At 53.0% G+C, this 24,230-nt stretch overlaps 8 protein-coding genes across 10 annotated transcripts; 5 read left to right on the top strand and 3 right to left on the bottom strand.

The window, feature by feature from the left end:
* The first annotated feature begins 214 nt into the window (after positions 1-214).
* Positions 215-2,303, top strand: PV09_07730 (uncharacterized protein). The gene is made up of 3 exons (XM_016361537.1): positions 215-593; positions 649-754; positions 804-2,303. The coding sequence occupies exons 1-3, from the start codon at positions 408-410 to the stop codon at positions 1,403-1,405; spliced, it is 894 nt and encodes a 297-aa protein (XP_016210616.1). The 5' UTR covers positions 215-407; the 3' UTR covers positions 1,406-2,303.
* Positions 2,304-2,758: 455 nt separating this feature from the next.
* On the bottom strand, positions 2,759-4,443 carry PV09_07731 (adenine phosphoribosyltransferase). The gene is made up of 2 exons (XM_016361538.1): positions 3,731-4,443; positions 2,759-3,664 (listed from the first exon to the last, which is right to left on the bottom strand). The coding sequence occupies exons 1-2, from the start codon at positions 4,296-4,298 to the stop codon at positions 3,507-3,509; spliced, it is 726 nt and encodes a 241-aa protein (XP_016210617.1). The 5' UTR covers positions 4,299-4,443; the 3' UTR covers positions 2,759-3,506.
* Positions 4,444-6,024: 1,581 nt separating this feature from the next.
* On the top strand, positions 6,025-9,613 carry PV09_07732 (uncharacterized protein). Its single transcript, XM_016361539.1, has 2 exons — positions 6,025-8,694; positions 8,835-9,613. The coding sequence occupies exons 1-2, from the start codon at positions 6,771-6,773 to the stop codon at positions 9,197-9,199; spliced, it is 2,289 nt and encodes a 762-aa protein (XP_016210618.1). The 5' UTR covers positions 6,025-6,770; the 3' UTR covers positions 9,200-9,613.
* A 1,135-nt stretch (positions 9,614-10,748) lies between these two features.
* On the top strand, positions 10,749-11,369 carry PV09_07733 (uncharacterized protein; the record flags this gene model as incomplete). Its single annotated transcript, XM_016361540.1, has 1 exon — positions 10,749-11,369. One exon carries the CDS (start codon positions 10,749-10,751, stop codon positions 11,367-11,369), a length of 621 nt encoding a protein of 206 aa, XP_016210619.1.
* A 1,158-nt stretch (positions 11,370-12,527) lies between these two features.
* Positions 12,528-14,334, top strand: PV09_07734. Of its 2 annotated transcripts, XM_016361542.1 has the most exons (3): positions 12,528-13,306; positions 13,364-13,816; positions 14,030-14,334. In XM_016361542.1, the coding sequence occupies exons 2-3, from the start codon at positions 13,532-13,534 to the stop codon at positions 14,177-14,179; spliced, it is 435 nt and encodes a 144-aa protein (XP_016210621.1). In that variant the 5' UTR covers positions 12,528-13,306; positions 13,364-13,531; the 3' UTR covers positions 14,180-14,334. The 2 variants fall into 2 exon arrangements, with proteins under 2 accessions (XP_016210621.1, XP_016210620.1); XM_016361541.1 differs by having other exon boundaries at positions 12,528-13,816.
* Positions 14,335-16,300: 1,966 nt separating this feature from the next.
* On the bottom strand, positions 16,301-19,128 carry PV09_07735 (uncharacterized protein). The gene is made up of 2 exons (XM_016361543.1): positions 16,942-19,128; positions 16,301-16,882 (listed from the first exon to the last, which is right to left on the bottom strand). Exons 1-2 carry the CDS (start codon positions 18,515-18,517, stop codon positions 16,548-16,550), a joined length of 1,911 nt encoding a protein of 636 aa, XP_016210622.1. The 5' UTR covers positions 18,518-19,128; the 3' UTR covers positions 16,301-16,547.
* A 69-nt stretch (positions 19,129-19,197) lies between these two features.
* PV09_07736 lies at positions 19,198-20,470 on the bottom strand. Of its 2 annotated transcripts, XM_016361544.1 has the most exons (3): positions 20,161-20,470; positions 19,619-20,102; positions 19,198-19,558 (listed from the first exon to the last, which is right to left on the bottom strand). In XM_016361544.1, the coding sequence occupies exons 1-3, from the start codon at positions 20,445-20,447 to the stop codon at positions 19,457-19,459; spliced, it is 873 nt and encodes a 290-aa protein (XP_016210623.1). In that variant the 5' UTR covers positions 20,448-20,470; the 3' UTR covers positions 19,198-19,456. The 2 variants fall into 2 exon arrangements, with proteins under 2 accessions (XP_016210623.1, XP_016210624.1); XM_016361545.1 differs by having other exon boundaries at positions 19,198-20,102.
* A 138-nt stretch (positions 20,471-20,608) lies between these two features.
* PV09_07737 (uncharacterized protein) lies at positions 20,609-24,218 on the top strand. The gene has a single exon (XM_016361546.1). It carries the CDS (start codon positions 20,784-20,786, stop codon positions 24,114-24,116), a length of 3,333 nt encoding a protein of 1,110 aa, XP_016210625.1. The 5' UTR covers positions 20,609-20,783; the 3' UTR covers positions 24,117-24,218.
* Positions 24,219-24,230: the final 12 nt, after the last annotated feature.

Below are 24,230 nucleotides of genomic sequence, written 5' to 3' on the forward strand. Positions count from 1 at the left end.
CGTTGTCATTGGTGGCATTTTCCCCCGTCGTCCGGGTCTGCACTGTGTGTACAGCTCTGTTCGGCCGGTTCCGGCTCGTGTATCAGTACAACACAAGGGATTGGCCATGGGACCTCCGTGTACAAGCGGGGCAAATTCGCGTCTCTTCACGAGACCAGCCGAGCATGCTACCGCCAAGCTTTTGACCGGTCGCTGCGTGCTCGTCGTCACCACCCAAAGAGCTCGCGCTGACATCAACCTCGCGTAGCCCAACGTGGTATCCAATTATCACCTTTTCTTTTTTTCGAGACGTCCGCCGTGGTGCGTGGCCTGTTTGCGTGTCTGCGTCCAATTTTAGCTTCGCTCGACCTTCGTCTTTTACGCAGGCGATCTCGTTGCTCTGTTGGTCGTCAGGCATCAACAAAGCCATGGCGAGCCGCCATGAACACCGCCATCAGCCAGCTCCGTATGGCACGGCGACCACCAGCGGGCCAAACTACAAATGGTGGATCCCCGCAGCTGGCATAAGGAGAGACGTCATCCAGGCAGACATACAAAGGTATTTGGGCGACGATGCGCTTGTCCGGCCTGGCGAGGGACGCGAGGAAAACGAGGTGCGACTACGGTCCGAAGCAAACGAGGGGCACGATGCTGATTCAAAAGTCGCAGGGCCAGCCTGGATATTGGATTGCTGCTAGTCGCCCGCCCACTGAAGACATGATACGTGACCTTAAGGCTGATTCGGCCAACTACGAACGCTCGGGAGACACTGGCCGTAAGATTATGACTACCTGTCTTTCTGCGCATTCAAACTAACGTTTCAGGCTACGAGGACTCTATGGTTCATAGGTCGCGTCAGTACTGGGGTCCGACCAACAGCTCTCCATATTCGGAACCGCCCAGAAACACTTCATATTCAGAACCGCCCAGAAGAACAGGAGCGCCGGCACCGAATCTTCAAACGTACCAAGGACAATATGCTCATCCTCCTTCTTATCCGGCGCATCCCCCCGTGTTGAGAAGTCCCTATGCCCAAGAGGAAATGCGCCGCTATGCGAACACGGAGGATTCAGGGTCTGGCTATACCTACGGCAGTGTCCGTCAAGCCTCGGAGTTTGCACAAGATCAGTTCAACAGCCAGCCGCGACAATTCAGCACAGGCAACTACCCAGAGCATCCCCCACAATATGCACACAACTATCCAAGGTCTCACAACCAAAGAGAATATCAGGCTGCCGCACCTCGAGCGGAACCTCACTCTTCTTCACGAATGACAGCCAGCACAACCAATGCGGCTCAATCCTCTCCCACCACGGGCAGCGCACAGGGCCCTGCTCATCCTTTAGCCGTCACTAATCCTCGTCCAGGCTACTATCTAGCTTCGGACGGCAACTACTATCCGGACTCAACACGGCAGAACATCTAGCAGTTTCCCGACTATGACGTCTGCGAAGGTATGCGTGTGCGTTCGCCGAGCCCGTACCATTGTCACTGATGACGTCCGAGCCCACCGGCGGTAAGACGAGCACGCTGCGCACGAGCTCACTAGGCCGTACACGTCGGAGGTGGGGCTTTCCTCTTACGCCACGCCTAGCTCTTCGTTCACTGTGCGTTGTAGGCGTGGTGCTGTAGCGCTCGACCGCTCGTATGTAGCCGCATACCGGCCATCTTGACATTTCGGTGTGCGGGCAGAATGGCTTTCGTGAAAGCGCAGGATTGGCGAAAGGGGAGGGCCAACATGGGAACCGGCGCAGCGAAGTTTCTAAGCACGACCCGTAGATGAATCACAGGGAGATCTGTCTTGGAACTTTTTTTTTTTCTTTTAGCGAGGGCGGTGGCATCGACGATGGGAACGGTTAGAATCACGCATCTACACATTTTTATATATATAGCACCAGGGACGCAAAGCCCATGGGTCAAAACACTTGTTGACGCAAAACATCATGCACCATGCAGGATCGTGCTGCAACAGCGGAGCAAGGGGCGCTCGCACCACCCTCTCCAAGGAATAGAAAAGTTCAACGTCATTCGATCCATGAGCTCATGCTTGTGACGTGCATGTGACAAACCGTTGAGAGGGGATGAGAGAAGGGATAAATAAGAAAAGAGAATGAGGGTTGATTGCGTACAGTGTGGGTGAAGGCTCGATAAATGTGCACAGGAAGGAGGGGGGCGAGCGTGTGGTGAGAGAGAGAGTAAAAGAGACACACAAACATAGAAAAAGAGAGTTGAACCTTACCGACAACTAGAGGCTCGGCAGACGAGCTTGCTTCTCTCGTTTCATTCCACTTTTTTACCCCTTCGCTTTGTCCGGACGATGCTGGTCGAACGCGTTCATGCAAGGGAAAAACGAACGTACGAAGAGCAAGGGGTGTTGATCACAGCAAAGCAAGTAGCACACGCACTCTCGCACACACACACACACACACACGAACGCACGCACAGGCATTCACGCACACGCACACACGCACACACACTCAGTTTTGACATCCTTTGTTGTTTGCCTCTGGGCCTGATTTTCTAGAAGGATTATGGAAGACGTCTGGGCGGGGGCTGTGCGTTGATGCGTGGGCTTTTGCAGCAAAGCAGCCACTGGCAGCTGCTGCTTGCCTCGCGATCGTCCACCCACCTGCCTGAACCATCGGCTGGGTGCAGCCAGGGTGGGTTGGAGGGGAGGGAAGAGAGCTGAAGCAGTGACCCCAGCACGGCTGAAGAAGAAGAAAAAAAAAACACGTCACAGAAAGGAGGGGGGGAGAAAAAACCGCAGCGACGGCGGGGACGGCAATGACAGAGAGTTCAGATTATTGATTAGCTACATTCGTTGTGCACCGAAACGCGATGTCCGTCGTCCGAATCTATACTGCGTCCGCACGCTATCGTCTGTCCCCCCAATTGTGCCATTGATGTAAAATTTTATTTGTTTTAAATTTTTTTTTAAAGAGAAAGACATCCTCCCATTCTTCTCCTGCTCTTGTCCCCTTCGCTCTCTCAAAACGACGGCACGGATAGGTGGGGTTTTTTTTTTCTTGCTCGGGAATGTCCGAGGGCCGACTGATCGAATGACACGGTCCGATCGAGACCAAAACGGCGCTCTGAGTCAGAGCGCGAATCATCCCGTAAGCTCCCCTTTGGGAGGCAGTTGGAAAAAGCAAAAAAAAAATTATTGGAGGACGGTGCAAAGAAGGTCGTTGGTACAACCATTTGGATGAGCGGGGTTTCCATGGGAGAGAGTGAGAGAAAGAGAGGGAGAGAGACTGCGTGTGCGTTTGTGTGTATGTGTGAGAGGGAGAGAGGAATCTAGGGACATTATCTGGATAGACATGGTATCATGAAAAAGCCATTCCGCCTGAACGCCTGGAGGGGTTATTTTTTCTTAATCCTTATGCCAGTGTCCCCGTCTATTGTCGAAGCAAAAGATAGGAAAAATAAATAGATTGAAAAAAAAAATTTCAATTCACCCACGACGTTGGATGGTATGCGCAGTTGATGCCGCGATGGCTCTTTCGCCGGCTCGGTCGCGTAGTCGGCTAGGTCGACTTCTCCTCCTGGCCGGTGAGAAGAGTGAAGACCGGAGCATCGAGCTTGTCTCGACCCTTGAGGAAATCCAGCTCAAGGATGAAGACGTAGCCCAGCAGTGAGCCACCTAGCTGTTTCACAAGGGAGCCTGCAGCGGCCGCGGAGCCACCTGTAGCTTGCCGTTAGCGATTCTTCGAAACCTCTTCGCCGCCCAGCAGAGATTGTGTGTGCGCACCTGTAGCGATAATGTCATCCACAACCAAGACGCGTTCGCCGGGTGCAATGCCATCGCTCTGCATCTGGAAGAAATCCTCCCCATACTCTTTCTGATATGACGCCGTCACGGTGGGTCCGGGCAACTTGCCTCGCTTTCGGACGGGTACGAACTTGCTCTTCAGCCGGAGCGCCAGAGATGGGCCGAACAGGAAGCCTCTGGCGTCCAGTCCCACGATGACATCTGGAGTCTGAGCGTAGGTTGATTTCACGTGGAGTTCGAGTGCGCGAACCAGCGATTCGTGCAGCTCGTAGTTGGCAAAGATGGGCAGGATGTCCTCGAACAGGATGCCCGGCGACGGGAAGTCCGGGAACTGGCGCAAGGCGTTCCTCAAGCTTATCTTAAGACTGGAGAGTTCGGAGGAGCTGGCGGCGGAGGCGGAGGGGAGTCCTCTTTTGGCGGCATCTGTGTCTTGAACGGTGGGATCCGGGTGGTGCGAGGGTGGATGGGCCGATGTGGAAGACTGCTCCTCGTTGTAGCGAGTGGACGACGATGCAGAGTCAAAAGTCTGGGACGGAGGGTTGGACATTGTCAAAGAGGGGGGAGGAGGAGAAGGGAAGTGGGATGACTATTCGCTCATGTAAAAATTGCTGAGAAGCACAGGCAGTAAGGTATCATAGCACGGCGTAGGTAACAGGCAAGCGTTCCGCCATGCCCGTCGGGGCGGATTGGTGCAAACCGAGCTATCTCTTTTTTCAGGTGTGCCTAAGATGCGCTAGAGCGTCTTTGGACGCAATGCCCTGAAAGCGAACGAAACGCTGGAGCGCGGGCGGCTTTTCCCTCTGGCACTTGGTGAGGGAGACAAAGTGGGTTGTGCTACCAGGATTACTCACGAATTGCTGAAGAGGAGTCAGACTACGATTCGCTAGGATCGGTTGGCCGATCCTGTCGTCGTTGGCGCGGTCGCTGCCTGACAAAGAACAAGCAAAGAGTTCCCCTTCGATCTTGTTGGCGGATGATAGTCCTCGTCGAAATTTTTCTTACTAGACGACGGACCGCGTGGGGCAAGCTTGCAAGATGAGCGATACGCCATATCTCAGCAGCCCACCATCGACCGTCGCTCCGTGCCTATTCGTCTTGTAGCCGTCCGGCTGAAAGGGCACAGAGAGACCAGGTCGAGATACTCTCGCATCGCGTCACAGGAAACGCCGTAGCACTCGATAAGGATGCACTCGAGGATACGAAAATCGGCAACTAACGGAAGAAATGGGGTGTACCCGCAAGGCTGGAAAGGTACATCACCTTCACATGGGATTTGAAGAAAGAAAGAAAGAAAACCCCCAGTCTTGGAGGTGCTGAGACTGCGTCGATTGTGGTGAGTATAGGTGGGTGCCGTTGATATCATTACAAACGGATTTTGGTCCATGTTACAGCTCAACAGAGCGGTAAGGTCGAGACCCAGAGTCGCATTTGGTCTCTCGCCTCTGCGATCTGACTCCGCCGCGCGATGTTACAAGCAGCGGTGACGCCGTGGTCTACCATGGTCAAACTGAAGCAAAGTCGACAAGGCTTTTGCATGAAATAGTAGCGGTGGTGCATATCCGGCCTGCACGCCGAACGGGAGCGTTTTCCACTGGGTCTTCATCAAGCTACACGCTTGTCTCTGCTGTAACAGCTGTCGACCAGGGCTTGGCTCCAGCTGCTGTGATTGTGTCCCACGTTCTGGCCAAGGCCGGCGCATGTCTCTGCGATCGCATTTGAGAGGTTCGATACGGTGTCACGATATCTGCATCGTCAAGGGACATTCTTGGATTTTTGCAGGTGCACATTTCCTTCACGCCTCTCTCCAAACCCACGGGAAATGCATTTGCTGTCGTGTTAAAAAAAACCTGGCTTCACCGAGTATCCTGCCTGTCCTCCGGCTTGCAATTCGTTCTCGTGCTTGGTCTGGGATGGTGCAGTCTCCGTCTCTCACGTCTCTGGTGATCTTCGTGATCCACTACAGAAATGTTGAGCTCTGAGCTCTGCTCTATGCCTTTTAGCATGCGTCGCACTATCCCTGCCTGAAAGTAATACAATTGCTCTGTAAAACGCCTGGTAGCCGGGTCAAACTCCGAGACGTCAAGACTGAAAGTGAGAGTACTCGTTGTATCAGCACGCCGAACGGAATTTTTGTTTGGAAGGCCCACTCACTATCCCAATGCAGATCATCACTCCGTTAGCGGCCGTGGCCCATCGAAACAAAGCAGCACGGGTGCTTCCGTGGTGTGAGATGCTCTTCCGTCAACGCATCGGAAACGGCGGGCGAACACAGTGTTCTCGCTGAGGAACATCTTCGCCGTCGATTGAGGTAACGCATTTGCATGCGAGCAGACAAATACCGACCGATACACTGCCACGTTTCCTTATCCCAGATCTGTGCTGTCGCTAGCCGTTATCGTGCGTGCTAGGAGTTGAGAGCACCCGTTCTGCTCGAGCGATTTGTCGTCAAGCGAGCCAATGTTGTCGTCTTGCAATCATTGTCAAGTCGATGCCGCCGTGCATGAAGCTGAGCCAAGATACGAGTCTGCTGCCCCGAAGGCTAGCGACCAAGATCGTGGCTCGATCGAGTGCTCAGCGTAAGGCGGGGCAGACTGCCAATGAGGAGTCGCTCCCATCTCTCTGTGTGAACAGAGTCGCCAGTGCGGCTCCTTCATTTCCTTCGCTTCCGACTCACAACTGCATTGTAATCGTTTGAGGAGACAGCTCTTTTCAGGCCGCGAGGCATCATACTTGAATGTGCAGGCACCGGTCAACCTGTCTTAGGCACCGCATCCGCAACACAGCCTAATCTCGTCGCGAAGTCAGACCAGGCAACAGCTCGCCTCATTCTGACTGATGTGATTCAGATTATAAATGCCAGTCAAGACCGCAACCTAGCCTGCCGCTGTCCCATTAATCTTCGCTACGTGCCTCGAAGTTGCTTTGAGATTTGCGTTGTCATTTGGACAAAGACATAGCGAGCTATACTTCCGTACATAATTCGACGCGGAGCAAGCATATCTTTGGCTGATAGCAAAGTATGAACGATCGATATACTAACCCTTTGCATCTCAACACAAATATCGTTTTCCAGCACAACTTGAGAGGAGGTCGCGGCGGTCGTGGCGGCTGCGGCCGGGCTCTGTTTGGACGATATCCGCCTAGCAGAAAAATCATCACTCTCGACTCTTCGTCCAGCGACGAAGGGGAAGGGGACGCCATGAATGATAACGTGATGGAAGAAGGCCACCTGGTCGATGAAAATGGCAAGGTTGTCAAGAAGGACACGTCGAGTGACGAGAATGGTGCTCCGACGCCGTCCACGACGGACGTCACGGAGGAATCCGAGCCTGTCGAGCCTGGAATGGCGGCCCAAATCAAAAATCTGTACTCTGGCAAGGAAGACAAACGCGGCCGGTTCCAATGGCAAGACACAGTGCCGAAGGACGTGAAGTCGCCCGTCGAGAACGAGGCTACTGCCAAGTACGCGCTCTTAGTCCGCAACATCAAGGTCTACAACAACCCTCGAAAGACGCTCTCCGTGCACTCCATCGTGGTTCAGTCACCGCTTCTGAAAAAACTGTTGCAGAAGGTCCTCAAAGACTATCCTGGTCTCTCCGTGAACCTCAAGCGTCTCGAACTCAGCGGCAAATTTGAGCCCATCATACATCGCTGGGGCCGGCTGCAGGAAGAGATCGCAAAGCTGGGAGACGACACGGAAGAAGATCGAGAGACGAAGAAACACGCGGATCTGCTTTTCAATGTGCTTAAAGTCGAGTTCAAAGACCTCATCGAATCCAGCCAGGATATGATTAGCAAAGGAGTCATGACGTTTGAGCACTTGTGGACCATCTTCCAGCCAGGATCGCTGATCTTCGCCAAGCAGGATGGACAAGACACGGCCCTGCAACTGATTTCCACTCGCTATGCCATGGATCAGAACGGCTCACCCTGCTTATGGGTCTCGGGCCGTTTTGTGGATTGGGACGGCAGCAAATTCGGCACCAACAAGTGCAATGTCAAGATTGGGTCATACGCCGGCACACGAAAAATCAACACGCTGTCGGCTTTCCCACTCGACTTCCATGCTGAAAAGGATGAAGTTCGGCAGCGTCTGCTGGAGCGCGGTGCCAAGGTTGAGCAGCTCGCGGGATCGCATTATCGAGCGTACAGGGGCGTGGGCTGGAAGCTGAACGCATTTGGCACCAAGGACAAGTTCAACATTGACGGCAGAATCGTCGTAGACACCTACGGGTGGAATAGGTTCAATCCAAATTATGCCGTGTTCGTGTCCGCGTTAGACAAGAAGGATTCCAAGACGGTGGGGGGCACGGGTCTCGATGATGATGTGGATGATGATGGTATTTATGACGATGAGTGCTGCGATGGTGGCATGCCCGTGGACGGTCACTTTCTGGAGAGTGACGACACGGAGAAGCAGGCACTTACGGATGAGCAGCGGTTGATCTGCTCTCCGCTGGTGCGTGGCTACTCGCTCAAGAACAAGCTGTGGCTCAATTTCTTTGTCAACTCGGTGCACGACATCAGCTGGAACGAGGGCGCCTTTGATCGCCTTGTCTTGCCACCGCAGCAAAAGGAGCTCATTCTCGGATTTGTAGAATCACAGCAGGACGAGATGAACAAGTTCGACGACGTGATCGAAGGCAAAGGAAGAGGCATGATCCTGCTCCTTTGCGGCCCACCTGGCGTGGGAAAGACGCTCACGGCCGAGAGCTGTGCTGAGGAGATGCGCGTTCCGCTGTACATGATGAGCGCGGGTGATCTCGGTTTAGATCCGCGGACGGTCGAGACTTCGCTCAAAGACATCCTGGAGATGTGCACCAAGTGGAACGCCATCCTGCTGCTGGACGAGGCCGACGTCTTCCTTGAAGAGCGGTCTCTTCACGAATTGGAGCGCAACAAGCTCGTGTCGATCTTTCTGCGCGTGCTCGAGTACTATGAAGGTAAGATACTCTGCAGCAGCGGACAACAAACTCTCCTTTCCCGCCCCCAGAAAATTAAAAAAAAAAAATTCGAAGAAGAAACAAGAATAAATCATCTTTTTTTTTAGCAAGACATTCGCTGATTAGAAAAAACCATTTAGGCATCATGTTCCTGACCACTAACCGCGTGAACACGTTCGACTCAGCCTTCCAGTCGCGCATTCATATCTCGCTCAACTATCCAGAGCTCTCCGTCGAGTCCCGTCGCGCCATCTGGAGGAACTTCCTGGACCAGATGCCGGGCGAGCACCGCATCAGCGCCGCCCAGCTCAACTCCCTGTCGCTGATGAACATGAACGGCCGCCAGATCAAGAATGTGCTGAAGACGGCCCAGCTGCTGGCGCGACGCAAGAGCAAGGACAAGGCGCTCAGGCATGAGCACATAATCACCGTGCTGGACGTGACTCAGCACCTGCACAACAGTCAACAAGCCACCGAGCAGAGCCGCAGCGCTATATTCTGTTAGTCTCTCTTCCCCCTCCATCTCTCTCCTCCCCTTTGCTTTTTTATGTTGTTTGAAAAAAAGAAGAGAGAAAGAAAAAAAAGGTTCGCCCCCAAGAATCGAGTCGACGTTGAGTGACTTCTACATGTACGAAATTGATCTGCACTGGCGTTTTGGCTTGGGACACACGATTGCGACACACGGAAGGGCGACACGGCTACGAACAGAATGGTACCACTGTGTGCTGCCTGATAAGGGGGTCTTGCTCGAACATTTCGTTTTGCTGGTTTTCTTCTTGCTCCGCCGTCGCGTGAGTTTGACACTCGGCGTTTTCTCACCTTGCAACTGCCAGGAGGGCTCGCTCCCGTTGTAGATTAGAATCAGAAACCGTACACCAAAGCTTCTTGCTCTTCATCGCACTTCCAACTTAAATCAAGCCTAAAGGTCTACTGCATCGCTATTGTGAACGAATCATGTGCCACCGCTTCATTCAATCCCTACGCGTGCGATCTAGCTGACCCCCATAATTTCTTGGGAAGATTGTATTTTAAAGCGGGAGCTAGGCGAGGCAGCATCTGCATCTTGGAGTCAAATTTTCTGCACCTCCTCCGATTTGATGCGGCTCAAGCTTCTCCCTTATTTGCCTGTCTGGAATACGGGGAGAAAAACTCAAGTTTAACGGCTGACCAAGACAGGCGGACCAATATCCGTTCATTGAGAAGGTGTGGATTGATAAAAAAGCCTCAATTTGTTTCTCACGGCTGTCGTCATCATTGCTGTCACAAGTTACGTCCTGACAACAACAGCAGGATCTCACCAAGGAGCCGAGCCAGAAAAGCTCGCTTCCCGCTTCCGCAGAGTTACTGGCAATAGACGGGTGTCTTTATCGCTTCGACGGCATTCTCTGACGCGCTGCATATTCTGCAGGGACGAAGCCTGGGATAATCAAGCACTTCACTTTCAGAACGACAAACAGATTGGTGCAATCAGCCATCCTTAAAACTGATTACGGTGAAGACGACGTGAAACTATTAGAAAAGTCGCATGAGATGGGGGACTCGCCTCATTAACAGCCCAATAACTCTGATGAAAGGTGCGCAAGTTCAGATTCAAACCCAGGACGTCCTGCTAGAGAAATAATGATCGAGTCGGTTCAGGTACATGACCAGCTGCTTTTCGTCAACACTATGTGACAGCCACAATTGAATTGGAACCCGTCAAAGGAGAAAGTGACCACATCGTTGTTTCGGGTATCGAGATCATGGCTGGGGGACTCTTCTGATTGAGGCTGCTTTGGTAAATGCGACAATAGTGCAGATGCTTGCTGTGAGGTTACCATTCCATCGCCCTTCTAATGACATAAACAAAGCGCCATGTCGCCTGCGGGAGGACGAGCGGACACAACGCACAAAGAAAGTGGCGAATTTCAGATCGCATCAAAACACGTTCCGCAGATATCCAAACGCGGCTTCTCAAAGGATCGAGTCCTAAGAATGCTACATAACGATAAGACGGCCACATCTCGTGCGTCAACCGTACTGAGAGAGTCTTTGAGAGAGCAAAGGCAATTGCCATGGCTGAGCATATGCGGTCACTTCCGGAAATGGCGCCTTTGCAGGCTTCCATGCAAGAAACTACAGACGGCGAGCAGCAGCTTGTCGAGCTTCTCAAGCCGACGTGTTACAAACCTACCGACACGGTCCCAAAGCTGGTGGATAGCTTCGCCTCGATCAAGAACCAAAGACCTGGACACAAAGTTGGCGCACGAAAGGAGATAGAAAAGAGAGAAAAAAGGCAGGTGCAAGCTCGAAAGGACTTCGCTTCGAATTGCGTGCAGACGAGGCAACCATCGACTTCCCAACGTGCAGGCCGAGTTCAGAGCACACAGGTGGAGCATGCCTGGCCTGACTGGCTTCAAGCCACACCCATCTTGCCCATGGACTTCTTCGGCGTGGCACACACCACGTGGGACAGACAGATACACTTCGAGCTCGCGTACGGACGGCTGATTGGAGCGGTGCCAAACGGGGGGGTATTTGAAGACGAGAGAGGGAGACGGAGACAGAGGGGAGTGAGGGAAGATGAGATATGGGTAGCAAGAGAGAAGAGTAAGATCAGGTCGCGGATCACTGGCAAGAGCCGTGAGAGCCCGACTGGGGGAATTCTGAATGGAAAGTGCGAAGAGCGTCGGTAGCGCGGGAAAGGAAGGAACGAAGGAAAGAAAGAAGGAGCGACTATGAGCTGGATGTAGAAACGGCAACAACGATGTTGTGCAGAGGCCCAGAGGAAGCATTTTAAAAAGGGGGGCCGCCGGGATACATGTGCAGGCCGAGCCAGAGGTGCTAGATATAGGATGGAATCGTAAATGGGTGTGTACCTCGGACGAGATAGAGTTGGGCGGTACGTTGGTGCAGGGAGGGACGGAAAGGAAGGGAGGAAAGGTGAGAGGGAGAGTATGTGTCTTGGTGTGCGAGTGAGACTGAGACTGAGAGTGAGACTGAGAGTGAACACGTGTGTCATGAAGCTGGGAGGTCCAAACGACAGGAGATTTCTCCAACTGACGGGCTTGAAGAGAGCGAGATCTGGTGTGAGGAGAGACTGGACACAGGTCGAACGTGGACTGGGCCGTCACAAGGGGCGTGCTATTGCGAGACCCAGGGCGCAGAGGACGAGAAGATGAGCACATGTCCGCATACGAGGCAGGCCCCGAGGGACGAGTGACGGAGCAGAGTTACTGTTGCGCCGGACGGACGTTAGCCTTTTGGTGTACGTGAGACAAGACAGACACAGAGCGAAGACGATGCGTGATCAGCCCGCAGCTGCGGACGCGCTCGTTGGGTACGAATTGGACGGCGGCCTTCGTCCGTGTGCGCAGGTCGGTCGACATGGAGGAAGAATGGAAGCGGATGGCGTTCGCGAGGCCTCTCTCAAAGCGTCGCAGGCACGTCACGATTGCACCGTCCACGGCGGGGGGCGGTCACGCAGCGCGGCCGCGTTCTCGCCGTCTGATTTTCGTTCGTCGCACGAGACTCGCCGGACGCGCAGGCGGCACGCGAGTTGTGCGCAACGCAAGGGACGAGCCAAGACCTCAGGCGCCGGCGTCGCTTGGGCCGGACGGTCATCAGTCATGCTCGTTCGACGCTGACACGCTGCACACGCTTGCAGAGACTGCGCACGCCGTGACGGTCGCTTAGTCGTCGGCGGGACAAGCCAGGCCGGGCGGCCGTTGCCCCACTCGACTCCCCCGTCTACAGCGCCCAGGCGAGACTCTCCGTAGCGTCAGCGTCCAGCGCCCAGCACGCCGTGGTGTGTGTCGACCTCGTCGTCGCGTGTGGTCCCCACCCCCGACCATGTCAGCGATCAGTCTGCACGCAACATACCGTCTGTGCCAGATTCGTGCCAATGCCAATTCCAAATGCCCAATGCCAATGCTGTTCCCAGCTTTTCCATTCCTCTCTTTCTCTCTCTCTCACTCCCTCTGACTCCCTCTCTCTCTTCCTCTCTCCTCCAGCGTCGTCTTCTTCACCTCCTTCTACCGTTTGCGTCCTCCTTAGAGCCTGCGTCTTAGTCTCCCTAACCGCCTTCCCCTCCTCCCCCTTGCGCTCGCTCTCTTCTCCCTCTTCGTCCTCGAACACGCCGTCCGCCGTTGCACACACCGGTCAAAGGACGGTTGACCCGCCGCAGGTTAGTCGACGCCAGACAATCGTCAGACCCTTCCCAGCGTGAACCACATTCTTCGCAGCCAAGACTGGCCCCAGAGCTTTTTGCCTCCAGTCCAAAAGCTTCGAGCTTCCCGCTCTTTTTGCTCTTCTAGCCCCTCTCTTCGTCATTCCCTTGCCCCCAGCTGAGCTCCTTATTCGTCGCCGTCGCATGCTCAGTCAGCACCGCGCTGCTACTCACCCTTTTGCATTTCGTCGTATACGTCACCTGCAGCTTCCACTTCACCCGCTCTCCAAGAGGAAAGTGCGTCTACATCGTTCCCAACTGTCCCCCGTCCAGTCCAATCCTCTCCCATTTGCCAATTCTTACTCCTCCAAAACCCACACCCTTTGACTGCGCCTCACTAGCTAGCCCTTCGCCTCCCCCCAGTCGAGTCGGGCTCAGGAGCATTATTTTTTTTCCACTTCCCGTGTGCGCATATTTTTCTACAGTCCCGACCCCGGTCCGTATGTTGATAACCCTCACAAGGCACGAGCGCAAGACTTGTATATAACCAGACGGCCTGCACTGTATTTCCAGGTCCCGCAATCCGCCAAGTACATTGACAGGCCCGTCAGGACACACAATCACCGGCACACATTCCAACACACAGCTTTGACCTCCTTCTCTATCACACGCGCATAGAAAACAACGACCATGGCAGAACGGCCCAGCCTCGGCAGAGACGACTCATACAATCGGGTTACCGTCTCCAGCAATCTCAAATCGCAGATCATGTCCATGATCGCCGACTCATCCGAATCGTTACCCTTAGGCGTGGTTTCTGAATCGGACGAGGACGAAGAGTCTACCGCTGCCACCACAAACACCAAGGAAACGACGAAGAGCGCGTCCAACCTGTCGACACAAGAGCCGCTGAACGCTAGCGATATGGTGACGCCCACGCCTGAGAAGCCTAATCCTTTGGAACAGATTCCCACGGTACGTGTAGATTCCAAGAAGCCAGTGACCCCGACAGTCTCGGGACCGACGCCTGCCGATGACGAGGACGACAATGAGTGCCTCGGCGTCACAGACTTTGGCACCCCCAGTCCACTGCGGTCACATGAGGCAGAAGGCCCGGAGCTGGGGATGCTGGGCAAGACGATTGATAAGATGGTTGGCCATTCGCATACTAACGCCCGTCGTGAGAAGGAGACGATGGGAACAACGGCAAGTCGAACGACCACGGCGAGTTTGACGCAGAGCAACGACAACAATAGCAGACCGGGATTGGACAAGCGGCAGAGCACCATGAAGAGAATCAGCGGCGTGTTCAAGAAGAGCACAAGCAAGAACCAGTAACGGAGATCTGTTGGGATAGGGTGCGCGGAGCCTTGCATTCGACAGGAATGACGCGGACTTGTCTCTCTGGACTCAGAAGACATGGCTTGTGAGCTCTGATGATTTTCAAGGCTTTTTTTTTTAAAATTTTTTTTCTATTATTCTTCATGGTTCTATTTTTTTTTTTTTTTTAGCTTGCGCTTCCTAAAGTATGGCGTTCTTGGGCGCTAGTTTGAACGCACGCGACTTGGGGGGAAAGGGGGATATATCCAGGACCTTTGTAAAGCAAGGATGTCCATATTTGTCTGGTATGCATACTTTCTTCACAGCTCCTGGGAAAGAGATTTCACTCGATGTTGATGGCTTTATACGACGGTGGATGGGAGAATAGGAGAGACGAGGAAATCGCGTTATACGCGGTACAAAAATACATTGCTACGGTACATCCGATACACATTTTTCTCTCACGCGGTGAAAATCAGTCTTTCAGCATTTTAGTATAAGAAAGACGATCAAGTCACTTGAAAGCAACGGCACCGTCGTCGTAATCTTGATCATCCTCAGCTTCAAGTGCACAAAACAAACACGGCAGTGGACGGATAATTCCGTAGTCGCTCACTGCGTCTGCCACATGATGCTTCCTACAATGCTTACGCTTCGTCCTCCCGAGGAGAATCGCGAGATGTCACCGCGTGGCCCACAGGTCGGTCCACGTTTGACCCGAATAAGACAATCATGATGCCCACTTGAGTGCGTTCCGGCGGTCGTCTTACGTGTCTGGGCCACCACTTCTCTTTGCCGCGTGCATCTCCTTCCCCTCCTTCTCGAGACGCCAGAACGAAAACAGGTCACTGGGAGCTCTTTTGCAACCAAACGTCCGAGGTTGGGCAGCGAGCAACTAAGGCGTTTGGATAAAGGCAGGGCGCCGAAAAGGAACACAAACGCACGTCAGCGGCTCGGAGAACTCGGCTGTAAAAGGTCGGACTTTGCGGGTTTGGCCTCGGAGCCCCGGTCGGGTGGGCTGATGGGGACCGTCCAACGGGGCGGCGATCGCGATCGTGCTTTGTACGCCGTCGAATGAGGTCAGGGAGGTATGCAGCGGCGGCGGCGGCGGCGGCGGGAGGGACGCGAGAGGTCGATCGGCGTTTCATCAACTTTTTTTTTTTCTTTTTCCTCTACTCTTCCTTCTCTTTACCCGCGCACAAAGCCTGTTTCCCGAGTGGGCCCTGTTCGCGTCTGAGGTCGGCGAGCGTTTCGCACACGTCGCTCCTACGACCCGACTTGTTGCTGCGATCGGACAAGGGCATTTCGTCGCGCCGCTAGGACGACGGAAGGGGAGGGTGACGCGCAACCCTCCTTCCCTTCCTTTTCCTCCCCCCCCCCCCGGGGTCCACCGTATGAACCCAGCGGGGTGGAGAAACTCCACCCACGTGCTCGATCACCGAAACAAAAAGCTATTTTTAAGCGAGGCGTGCGGGTCCTTCCACGCGCGGGTCGGCCCGCTTCGCTAGCGTCGCATCCTTAACCGTGGCAGATCGGATCGTTCACTTATTTTTTTTTCTCAACCCCCCTCTCTTTTTTCCCCCGCGCCTCTCCAACGTCTTTCCTTCTCTTTTTCTTTTACCTTTTTTCTCTGTATGTTTCGGTGCGGGCGGAGCTAGCGATTTTCGATTCCGGTCTCGGATGGGCGCGAGAGCGTGAAGCGAGGCTTAGGGCGTTTGCCTTGCTTTCTTCCATGGAAAGGGGGGAAGTAAAACGCGAAGCGAGGGAGAGAAAATTGGAGAAGAGTGTTTAAGACTTGCTGCGGCGCGTGTCTTGCGAATAGCTACTCTTTGCGTGGGCATGGCGCGATGTCTTGAATTTTTTTTTTAATTCGCCTTTCGACTCTTGAGTATCTTTGTTCCTTGGGTGTGTGGTCGACGCGTCGATGATAAGACGTGGTCGAAAGAAGAAGACACGCTTGACGACGGACGATTAGCCCCTCATAGCTACTAGAATTAATGCCTAAGATTCAGGCCTTCAGCTTGTTCTTTCTACGTGTGTATGTCTATCTCGGACTCGAGCATGCACTAACAGGAAAGAATAGATAGGGAAGAGGCCAGGGAAAGGCTCCACAGCTCTGGCAGAGCACATGAGGTAAACCGAGGGATCAGATGCTATTGTTGCAATATTACACTACGGCTGAAAGGTGCTTCATCGTCTAACAAAAGTATAGAGCTCGCAACATTTTGCTATGCTACAAGGGATCGAACCGTGTCGAGAGCAAAAATTTTCATTCATCCAATTAATTAGTACAGGTCGTAAGCTTTTTTCTAATTCGTGATCCAAAGTGGAGAGAGCTGCCAGTATTCGTGAGGGTCATGATCACATGTTGTCGGGCGCACGAGCCCTACTTGGCCGCAAATCGGCTTCTGGCCCTCAGCTTGCTTCCGTAAAAGTAGAGAGTGAATACACCAAGGATGCAACCTGCGGTCAGACCACCGAGGAGAGTGACGCCGCGATCGACGCCTAGATTGTGGAACAGCGGGCTCGAAAAGTGGATGGCGCCCGTCGCGAGAGTCGAACGGGCAAAGTCGTTGCCCGCGAACAGACTCGCTGCGTACTGAGGGTATGAGAGAGGTAGGTAGACGAAGATGCACTGGATCACGATGAAGATGCCGATGGTGAAGACTGAGATGCCGATGACGGAGCCTATCCAATGAACGGTAGGGTTGGATGCCCATGCTGCGAACTTGCGTTAGCAAATTTTGTGCTCTGACCTTGGAACAGAGCCTGCTACGTACCGAAGATGAAAAGACCGACGGGCAACAAAAAGGCGGCGAAAAGAGCCGGGACGAGCCGCTTCTCTGGAGCGCCCAACCCGTTCTTTCGGAAGTCTGGCTCAACAATCCAGTAAATGTACGACCAGTACATGGTCATGGCGATCATGACACCGACGGTGATCGACAGGAAGGTCAAGCCCATCTGGCCGATGTTGAAACCGTACATGGTTATGTACACGAGGGGGAAAGCCTCGAAGAAGCTGTAGTAGATCCCATAGATCAAGCTGGTGTAGACGGCCGTGAATGCGATTGACGGATCGAGGAGCATGAGCTGAATTGGGCGCCATAGGCTCTCGATAAAGAGGTCGTTGAGCTTCAAGTTCGCCTGGTCGATCTCACTCTGGGATCGGAACTTTGTTTCACCGGTTCGCTTTCGAAGACGTTGGGCGCGGCGGAGGAGGATGTTCGAAGGGGATGTCTCTGGCAGGCATAGGAACATAAGGAGCCAGATGGGGCCCGCCAGCCAGAGGATTTCCCACATGGACCAGCGCCAACCTTCCACGGGGATGGAGAAACCGGAGATGACTGGCCCAAGTGCCGGTCCGCAAGTAGCTGCGAATGCCCAGAGAGTGAGCACATACGGAACCTTGATCAGGGAGAACATGTCCTGCAGGCTAGCGCCACCGGTTGCCAAGCATGGGCTTCCGAAAAACCCCTGGAGGAAACGGAGGACGATAAGACCGGGGAAGTTGTCGACGACAGCTGCCGGGATCAGGAGAATGACAAAGAGTGCGAAGGTGACCATGTATGGCGGGTTCCGACCAACGAGGGGCAATTCAGAAAGAGGCGCGAAGATCAATGGACCGAGGCCGTACGCCAAAACGTACATGCTCAGACCCATGCTTGCAAGTTGCATGTTGACACCGAAGCGCTCCGCGACGTACGTAGTGGCAGGAGAGTAGATCGATGAGGCCATGTAGACCGCGGTCGTGTACATGCAGATCTGGAAGGTCACAAAGAGCCTCTTGCCCAGACTCCAGTTCTGCGGGTTCGCCGGATCGTCGGACGTGTACCAATCGACCAGGACAGTGCCGTCGCTCAGCTTGGTGGGTACGATGGCGACGCTGGGTCCTGGCTCGAGTGTGGCCTGTCTGAAGGCTTCCTCGAGATCTGCACGCGTGTGCGAGTTGCTCAGCGCCTGTCTCGTCGCAACGCGCGAAAACTGGCTTCGCGTCGTCGTCGGCCCCCTGATGCCCTCGAAGTGCGCTTCCGGATCCGCCTCGCGCTGCGTCTCAAACTTTGCGAGCTCGGCGTGTAGTGCGTCCCGTGTTGCGTCGCTGGAAGAGCGTTCCAGCGGTTCTTCCACCTCTTCACGTTTCTCCTTATCGTCCTCTAGCTCGGCTGGTCCAGACGCTGCCTCGCGCTCGTTGATTGCTCGAAGTGCCTCCATTTGCCGGTCGAGATGATCTGAGGTCGTGTCTGTGTACTGGCTGGGACATGTCCATGATTCGTCTTCCTCGGGGTATCTGAGGACTTTGTTTCCAGTGACCCATCGAATTATTTGCCCTATGGGCGCATCGCGTAGCAGATCCGTCATGATTCGGGATCAAAAGCCACTCTGGATGCTTTAAACTCAGCGTAGATATGATGGCGCCGCTGTTTCGATATCAAACTTCGCCGATGAGACCGCCAACTGATTGACACTTGCTTACGGCGAGAGAAAAGTACTGTACAAGTCCTATGGCGGGTAGCTATCGTAGATATTTATCCCATCGTGTGCTGACTCCTCTCTCATCCTCATTCATCCACGGCGGCATGGCCCCATCCGTATACGGGCCAAGCTTTGTAAATCCGACATGTTCGTCAGCCTAACGCAGAGTCTCTGAAGCTTTGAAATGCATTTCCAAGGGTTCCAAACGCCAGGCAGAGCCAAGCTACATGACTGCCAGCTCGTGGAATATTCAAACCAATCAGATTCGACTTGTTTACTGAACAATTGCTCCGAGCACCGGGGATCGCCGGAAGATCTGACTGGCTTAACGGCGGAGGACTGGGATATGCTGAAGCAGGCGGCTGATCTAATGTGCTGAATAACGCAGCTCGAGGCAAACCATGGTTGGCTTTACGTTATGCAGGGCTTAACGCCCGTTGGCCCAATTCGGAGCCAAACCCATGGCCTCTGGATAAGTAAGCGCATGATGCGTGACGTCACGCAGAGTCGTTTCTCACGCTTTCGCTCGAGCACGTCGATGACAAAATTGGACAACCGCAGGACGAATACCGGCCGGAGATGGAGATCGGTTTGGAAGCGGCGGCTTTTAATTATACAAATGCTACAAGTTACGCTGCTATGTCCGTCGTCGCGCCGCTCTGACGCCAGGTACCCACAGCTGAATCTCTTTCACAACCAGGCCTCTCTCTCATGGCCTCCGTGTGGCTTTCCACTTGCTCTTTGACTCTTTGCTTTGTAAGCCCACACCTTGGTTGCTAATTCTTGGCTTCGATCGCTAGCGTTCCCTTCTGTGGAGTGAAACAACTAGTTCTCGCCTACAATTGTTGGGATATGCCGGCATTGCTCTTGCGTAAATTTCGCGGCCTCCCAATCAGGCGCTGCGATGGAAAACAATGCGGCTGCGTTCTGGTGATCACACGGTGTAGATCAGTCTCCTTCCAATGTCTTCTTTCCATGAGCACGCACCACGGAGTCCAATATCTCGCGAATTCGTGCGCAACCGTCTACACCGACAGCCAGCATTTCTTCTAAACGATGTGCATGCATTCGAGTTTCAAGCACGCAAACCACAACCTTGTCTGTTGCTCCTAACGTGCCGACAGTCAAGTATGGTAACTCTTGCTCTTCGAGACTATTCAAGTCAAGCAGCGGGTCTTCTACATCATCTGCGAGATTGGAAAGACCTGGCAGAGCGGCTTGTGGTCGAGGTGCTGATCGTGATGCTGCGGCATTCACCGTGCTACCCGCCGTGCAAGCAGTGAGATAGTCCGACATGGGCACTCCGGCGTCAATCAGCGCCAATGTAGAGGCATTGATGAGAGCCGCAAGTAGCGACCCGTCTTGTGCGAGGACGTGCAGATTGATTGCGATGGTGGACCCCGGATAATGGCTTGTGTGAAGCGTGCTCTGCAGCGCATTTACGATTGTATGCTGCATCTCTGCTACGCGCCTATCTGGTAATTAGATTCGCTGCTTCAACGCAAGGGAGTGTTTGTGCAGCGACTAACTTGTCCGATCTTGCTTTTCGTTTTCGTTCGACGCCGCTGAAGCCAGCAATGCTTATGTTTACTTGGATCGTAGCTTCACTCCCTGCAATGCTTCCGCCTCCTATGCGACGGCCCTCTGCTGGCCCGGCCACAGTACATATGACCTTCGTATTGCCCATCTCTAGGTAGCTTGAGCCATCGGCCGCCGCTTGCGTGGAGATCTGTGCGCTGAGTCGTCGCAGCTCGTTCCACCGACGGCCGTCGAGACGCAAAAGCGCCAGTGAGTACGAAGAAGTGTCCAAAGGCATTTGTGAATGTCGAAAAAGCGAAATACTTTCCGTCGCATGCGAAAGATGTGGCCCAAAATTTTGATTTCCCAGCTTGAGCTTGGACCATCTCAAGACAAGACGCCACATTTTCGGTAGGCAGCCTCGCTAATGCTGAGAACAGCCAACATGCGAACAACAGTGCAACACCTTTGTTCCTGAGCATATGGATCATCCGTCCTGTGATCATGGCGCTGGGATATAGCGCGCTGCTATGTCCCTTTTGTAGTGAATCTGCATCACCTTCGCCGCCTTTCCGTAGACACCTACTTCGCGTGACCTTGCGTTAGTCTCGTGCAAGGCTCACAAGCAGGCACCATGTCGAGACAGAGTCCATTCATCAACGACTTCGTTAGACGTGAAAGAGATGAAATCGAATACGCCAAATCACGCGTCTCCGAAGGACCCGATGAAAATGATGAGAACAACGCCCATGACCTTGACATCACCGAAGTTGTAAAGAGGGATTTGTTGAACACGAAATCATTCCTCGGAAATGCTGTCCACAGCGACATAGGCTCAGATACTGAAGACGAAGGAGATGATGAAATTCGAAATTATGGCAAGCCTGGCGATCTCCGCATCCTATCTCAGCCGAAGAGGGACTTTTCTGCAGAACAGGACGAAGTGACCACATTTTATTCGACACGACCGACTGGTGATACCTCCCGTGAGAACAAAATAGGCTGGTCCTCGGAAGGCGAAATTGATGACGAAGGCTTGGATAAAGCGTACTTGGCCTTCAAAAAAAGAAAATCAAGAAAGCGAAAACGAGCGACATATACGGCTAAATCCTCAGGGGCACCAGCGGCTCAAGGCGTTCCTAATTCTGATCGCAGAAAAAATCAGTCCTCCAACATTGTAATCGGAAGAAGGGAAAGGCAGAGACGTCCCGCTCATGAAGCCGTGTGGAAGGATCTCGAGAATGATGAAAACACCGACCCTGAGGACTTTTTCGAAGACGACCAAATCCCGGACTACGTGAGAGATAGGAAAGCCGCATTTGAAAAGGAACAGGAGCTCTACGGAACCGCAGGACTGAAGCTTCCCCCAGCATTTGACGAGATCTATTTCTCGGACGATGATCGCATTGACGACCTGTTAGAGAAGCCAAACCTGCACAACTCAAAACCATGTGCTCCATACAAAGATATAGTTCTTGAGTACTCTGGTGGTATCATACCTGCACCGATTGCGCAGTGGCTTCGAGACTACCAGATCAAGGGCGTGCAGTTCCTCCATGAGCTTTTTGTGTGGCAGCGTGGAGGAATTTTGGGTGATGACATGGGCTTAGGGAAGACCATTCAAGTCATTTCGTTCCTCACGGCTGCATATGGGAAGACTGGCGACGAGCGTGACGACAAACGCATGCGCAAGATTCGCAGCAATGACAGTGCTTGGTATCCAAGAACGCTCATAGTCTGCCCCAACTCCTTGATCGAGAATTGGAAGGCTGAACTTGATCGCTGGGGCTGGTGGAAAGTGTACACTTTTCATGGAACTTCGACCAACAAGACTGCTGCCCTGTCAGCTGCTATCAAGGGCCGTGCAGAGATTATGATTACCTCGTACACCACATACCGTCTCAATGCAAGCGCGATCAACACTGTTGACTGGGATTGCGTCGTAGCTGACGAATGCCACGGAATCAAAGGCCGTCAATCTGAGATCACCAAAGCCATGAACGATGTCAACGCTTTGTGTCGTATTGGTCTGACGGGAACGGCCATCCAAAACAATTATGAAGAGCTGTGGACACTTCTCAATTGGACAAATCCTGGAAGATTTGGTTCGTTATCTTCATGGAAGCAATCGATTAGTGAGCCTCTTAAGATCGGTCAATCTCATAATGCAAGTGCATACCAGCTAGGACTTGCACGTCGCACGGCGTACAAGCTTGTCAACAATTTGCTGCCGCAGTTCTTCTTGCGGCGTATGAAATCGCTCATAGCTTCTCAGCTACCGAAGAAAAGCGACAAAGTTGTGTTTTGCCCGCTCACAGATACTCAAGTAGAGGCGTACGAGAACTATGTTTATAGTCCAATAGTTGAGTTCATTCGCAACTGGACTACCTCATGTGCCTGCGGTTCTGGGCAACGAGCTGGATCCTGCTGTCAGCCGTCCGAGGATTCTTTCGAGGATTGGAGAAAGCACGTATTTCCAACTATCGTTACCCTTCAGAAAATTTCAAATCACCTTGCCTTGATAATACCATCGAAAAGTGACTCTGAAGAAAAACAGTCGAAAGATATCGAACATCTTAAGACAGCGATGCCGGATAGTTGGCAGGAGCTGTACCGAGAGGGACACAGTTTACGAACATATGCAAACCCAGAATTCTGCGGTAAATGGAAAATTCTCCAGAAACTCCTGCAGTACTGGCATGCGAACGGGGATAAAGTCCTCGTGTTCAGCCACAGCGTGCGATTGCTCAAGATGCTACTTCGTCTATTTGACATGTCTAAAGCAACGTACAATGTCTCTTACCTTGACGGCTCCTTGAGACCAGAGGAACGCATGACAGTAGTTGATGATTTCAATACAAACCCGCGGCAGTTTGTTTTCTTGATCAGCACCAAGGCTGGAGGCGTGGGCCTCAACATAACGTCTGCAAACAAAGTAGTCATTATGGATCCTAATTGGAACCCAGCTTATGATTTACAGGCGCAAGATCGCGCATACCGCATTGGTCAGACAAGAGATGTCGAAGTCTTCCGTATGATAAGTTCTGGAACAATAGAGGAGATTGTCTATGCGCGACAAATATACAAACAACAACAGGCAAATATTGGTTATACTGCCAGTTCCGAACGCCGCTACTTCACTGGAGTGCAGAATGACAAAGACCGTAAAGGTGAGATCTTTGGCCTGGCAAACATGTTCGCATATCACAATGAGGGCGTTCGGTTACAGCAGATCGTAAATAAGACAAATGTAGCCGAGAGTCGGCTTGGTGTGGCAATTGGAGACATCGACATGTCCCAAGCCGCCGGAGATGACGGAGACCTTCTTGGTGACGAGGATGCCGCGATGAGGGAGCTGGAATCGCTGATCGTGGAAGGAGAGAACAGCAAGAACGTCCCGTTCGACGAGACTAGAGCAAGAATCAGTCCTGTACAAGCGATTCTTGCAAATGCAGGAGTTTCGTACACTCACGAGAATTCCGAAGTTATTGGTACATCAAAGACCGAAGCACGAATAAGTCGCAAAGCTGCAGAGGCGGCCGAAGCCTCTGTTGACCATCGTCCCATTTTCGACGACTTCCGTGATACCTTTGACCGTGATCAGGTCAAATTGCATTGGAAGCACAACCCGCCGGAGAGTGTACGGAGACGTCAATTCTGTACCATGGCTAAAATGTTCGGATTCACCAATGCCACAGAGTTTGCGCTTGTCGTCGAGGGTTGGACGCAGGAGCAGCGGCGCAATTGCTTAGAGAAGTTTTATAGAATGAGAAGAGAGTATCTGTTTCGTGATGGAGCGAGGCAATCCATATCTACGATGCCAGAAGAAGACCGAGATGCCGCCCTTGGGAAGTGTGAGGGAGAGCCACGGACTGATGCTAGTGACTCGGTCATTCAGCAGGACTGGACAGATCAGCACAACAACAACAACAACAATGAAGACGATGCGACAGATTATGAGCTATGAACGGAGGTGCCTCATCGTGGTTATGTTGCTCCTGGATTTAACCGTGAATATCCCATGTATTAGTTTTCATGAAAATGCAAAATCCCCCAATTTTCAGCATTGAGATCAAGCAGA

Source organism: Verruconis gallopava (genome assembly GCF_000836295.1).
Source record: "Verruconis gallopava strain CBS 43764 unplaced genomic scaffold supercont1.32, whole genome shotgun sequence".
In the NCBI taxonomy this organism is placed as follows: Eukaryota; Fungi; Ascomycota; class Dothideomycetes; order Venturiales; family Sympoventuriaceae; genus Verruconis; species Verruconis gallopava.

Excerpts from the sequence above, each read along its gene's own strand:
- PV09_07730 (XM_016361537.1), top strand. The coding sequence starts at position 408 with ATGGCGAGCCGCCATGAACACCGCCATCAGCCAGCTCCGTATGGCACG. Across the intron at positions 594-648 it reads AGGGACGCGAGGAAAACGAG|GGCCAGCCTGGATATTGGAT; the intron begins GTGCGACTACGG and ends CAAAAGTCGCAG. Across the intron at positions 755-803 it reads ACGCTCGGGAGACACTGGCC|GCTACGAGGACTCTATGGTT; the intron begins GTAAGATTATGA and ends CTAACGTTTCAG.
- PV09_07731 (XM_016361538.1), bottom strand. The coding sequence starts at position 4,298 with ATGTCCAACCCTCCGTCCCAGACTTTTGACTCTGCATCGTCGTCCACT. Across the intron at positions 3,665-3,730 it reads GGATGACATTATCGCTACAG|GTGGCTCCGCGGCCGCTGCA; the intron begins GTGCGCACACAC and ends GGCAAGCTACAG.
- PV09_07732 (XM_016361539.1), top strand. The coding sequence starts at position 6,771 with ATGAACGATCGATATACTAACCCTTTGCATCTCAACACAAATATCGTT. Across the intron at positions 8,695-8,834 it reads CGTGCTCGAGTACTATGAAG|GCATCATGTTCCTGACCACT; the intron begins GTAAGATACTCT and ends AAAACCATTTAG.
- PV09_07734 (XM_016361541.1), top strand. The coding sequence starts at position 13,532 with ATGGCAGAACGGCCCAGCCTCGGCAGAGACGACTCATACAATCGGGTT. Across the intron at positions 13,817-14,029 it reads CTTTGGAACAGATTCCCACG|GAGACGATGGGAACAACGGC; the intron begins GTACGTGTAGAT and ends CGTCGTGAGAAG.
- PV09_07735 (XM_016361543.1), bottom strand. The coding sequence starts at position 18,517 with ATGACGGATCTGCTACGCGATGCGCCCATAGGGCAAATAATTCGATGG. Across the intron at positions 16,883-16,941 it reads CGTCGGTCTTTTCATCTTCG|CATGGGCATCCAACCCTACC; the intron begins GTACGTAGCAGG and ends GCAAGTTCGCAG.
- PV09_07736 (XM_016361544.1), bottom strand. The coding sequence starts at position 20,447 with ATGCCTTTGGACACTTCTTCGTACTCACTGGCGCTTTTGCGTCTCGAC. Across the intron at positions 20,103-20,160 it reads CGAAAAGCAAGATCGGACAA|GCGCGTAGCAGAGATGCAGC; the intron begins GTTAGTCGCTGC and ends ATTACCAGATAG. Across the intron at positions 19,559-19,618 it reads GCGAGATATTGGACTCCGTG|AACGCAGCCGCATTGTTTTC; the intron begins GTGCGTGCTCAT and ends TGTGATCACCAG.
- PV09_07737 (XM_016361546.1), top strand. The coding sequence starts at position 20,784 with ATGTCGAGACAGAGTCCATTCATCAACGACTTCGTTAGACGTGAAAGA.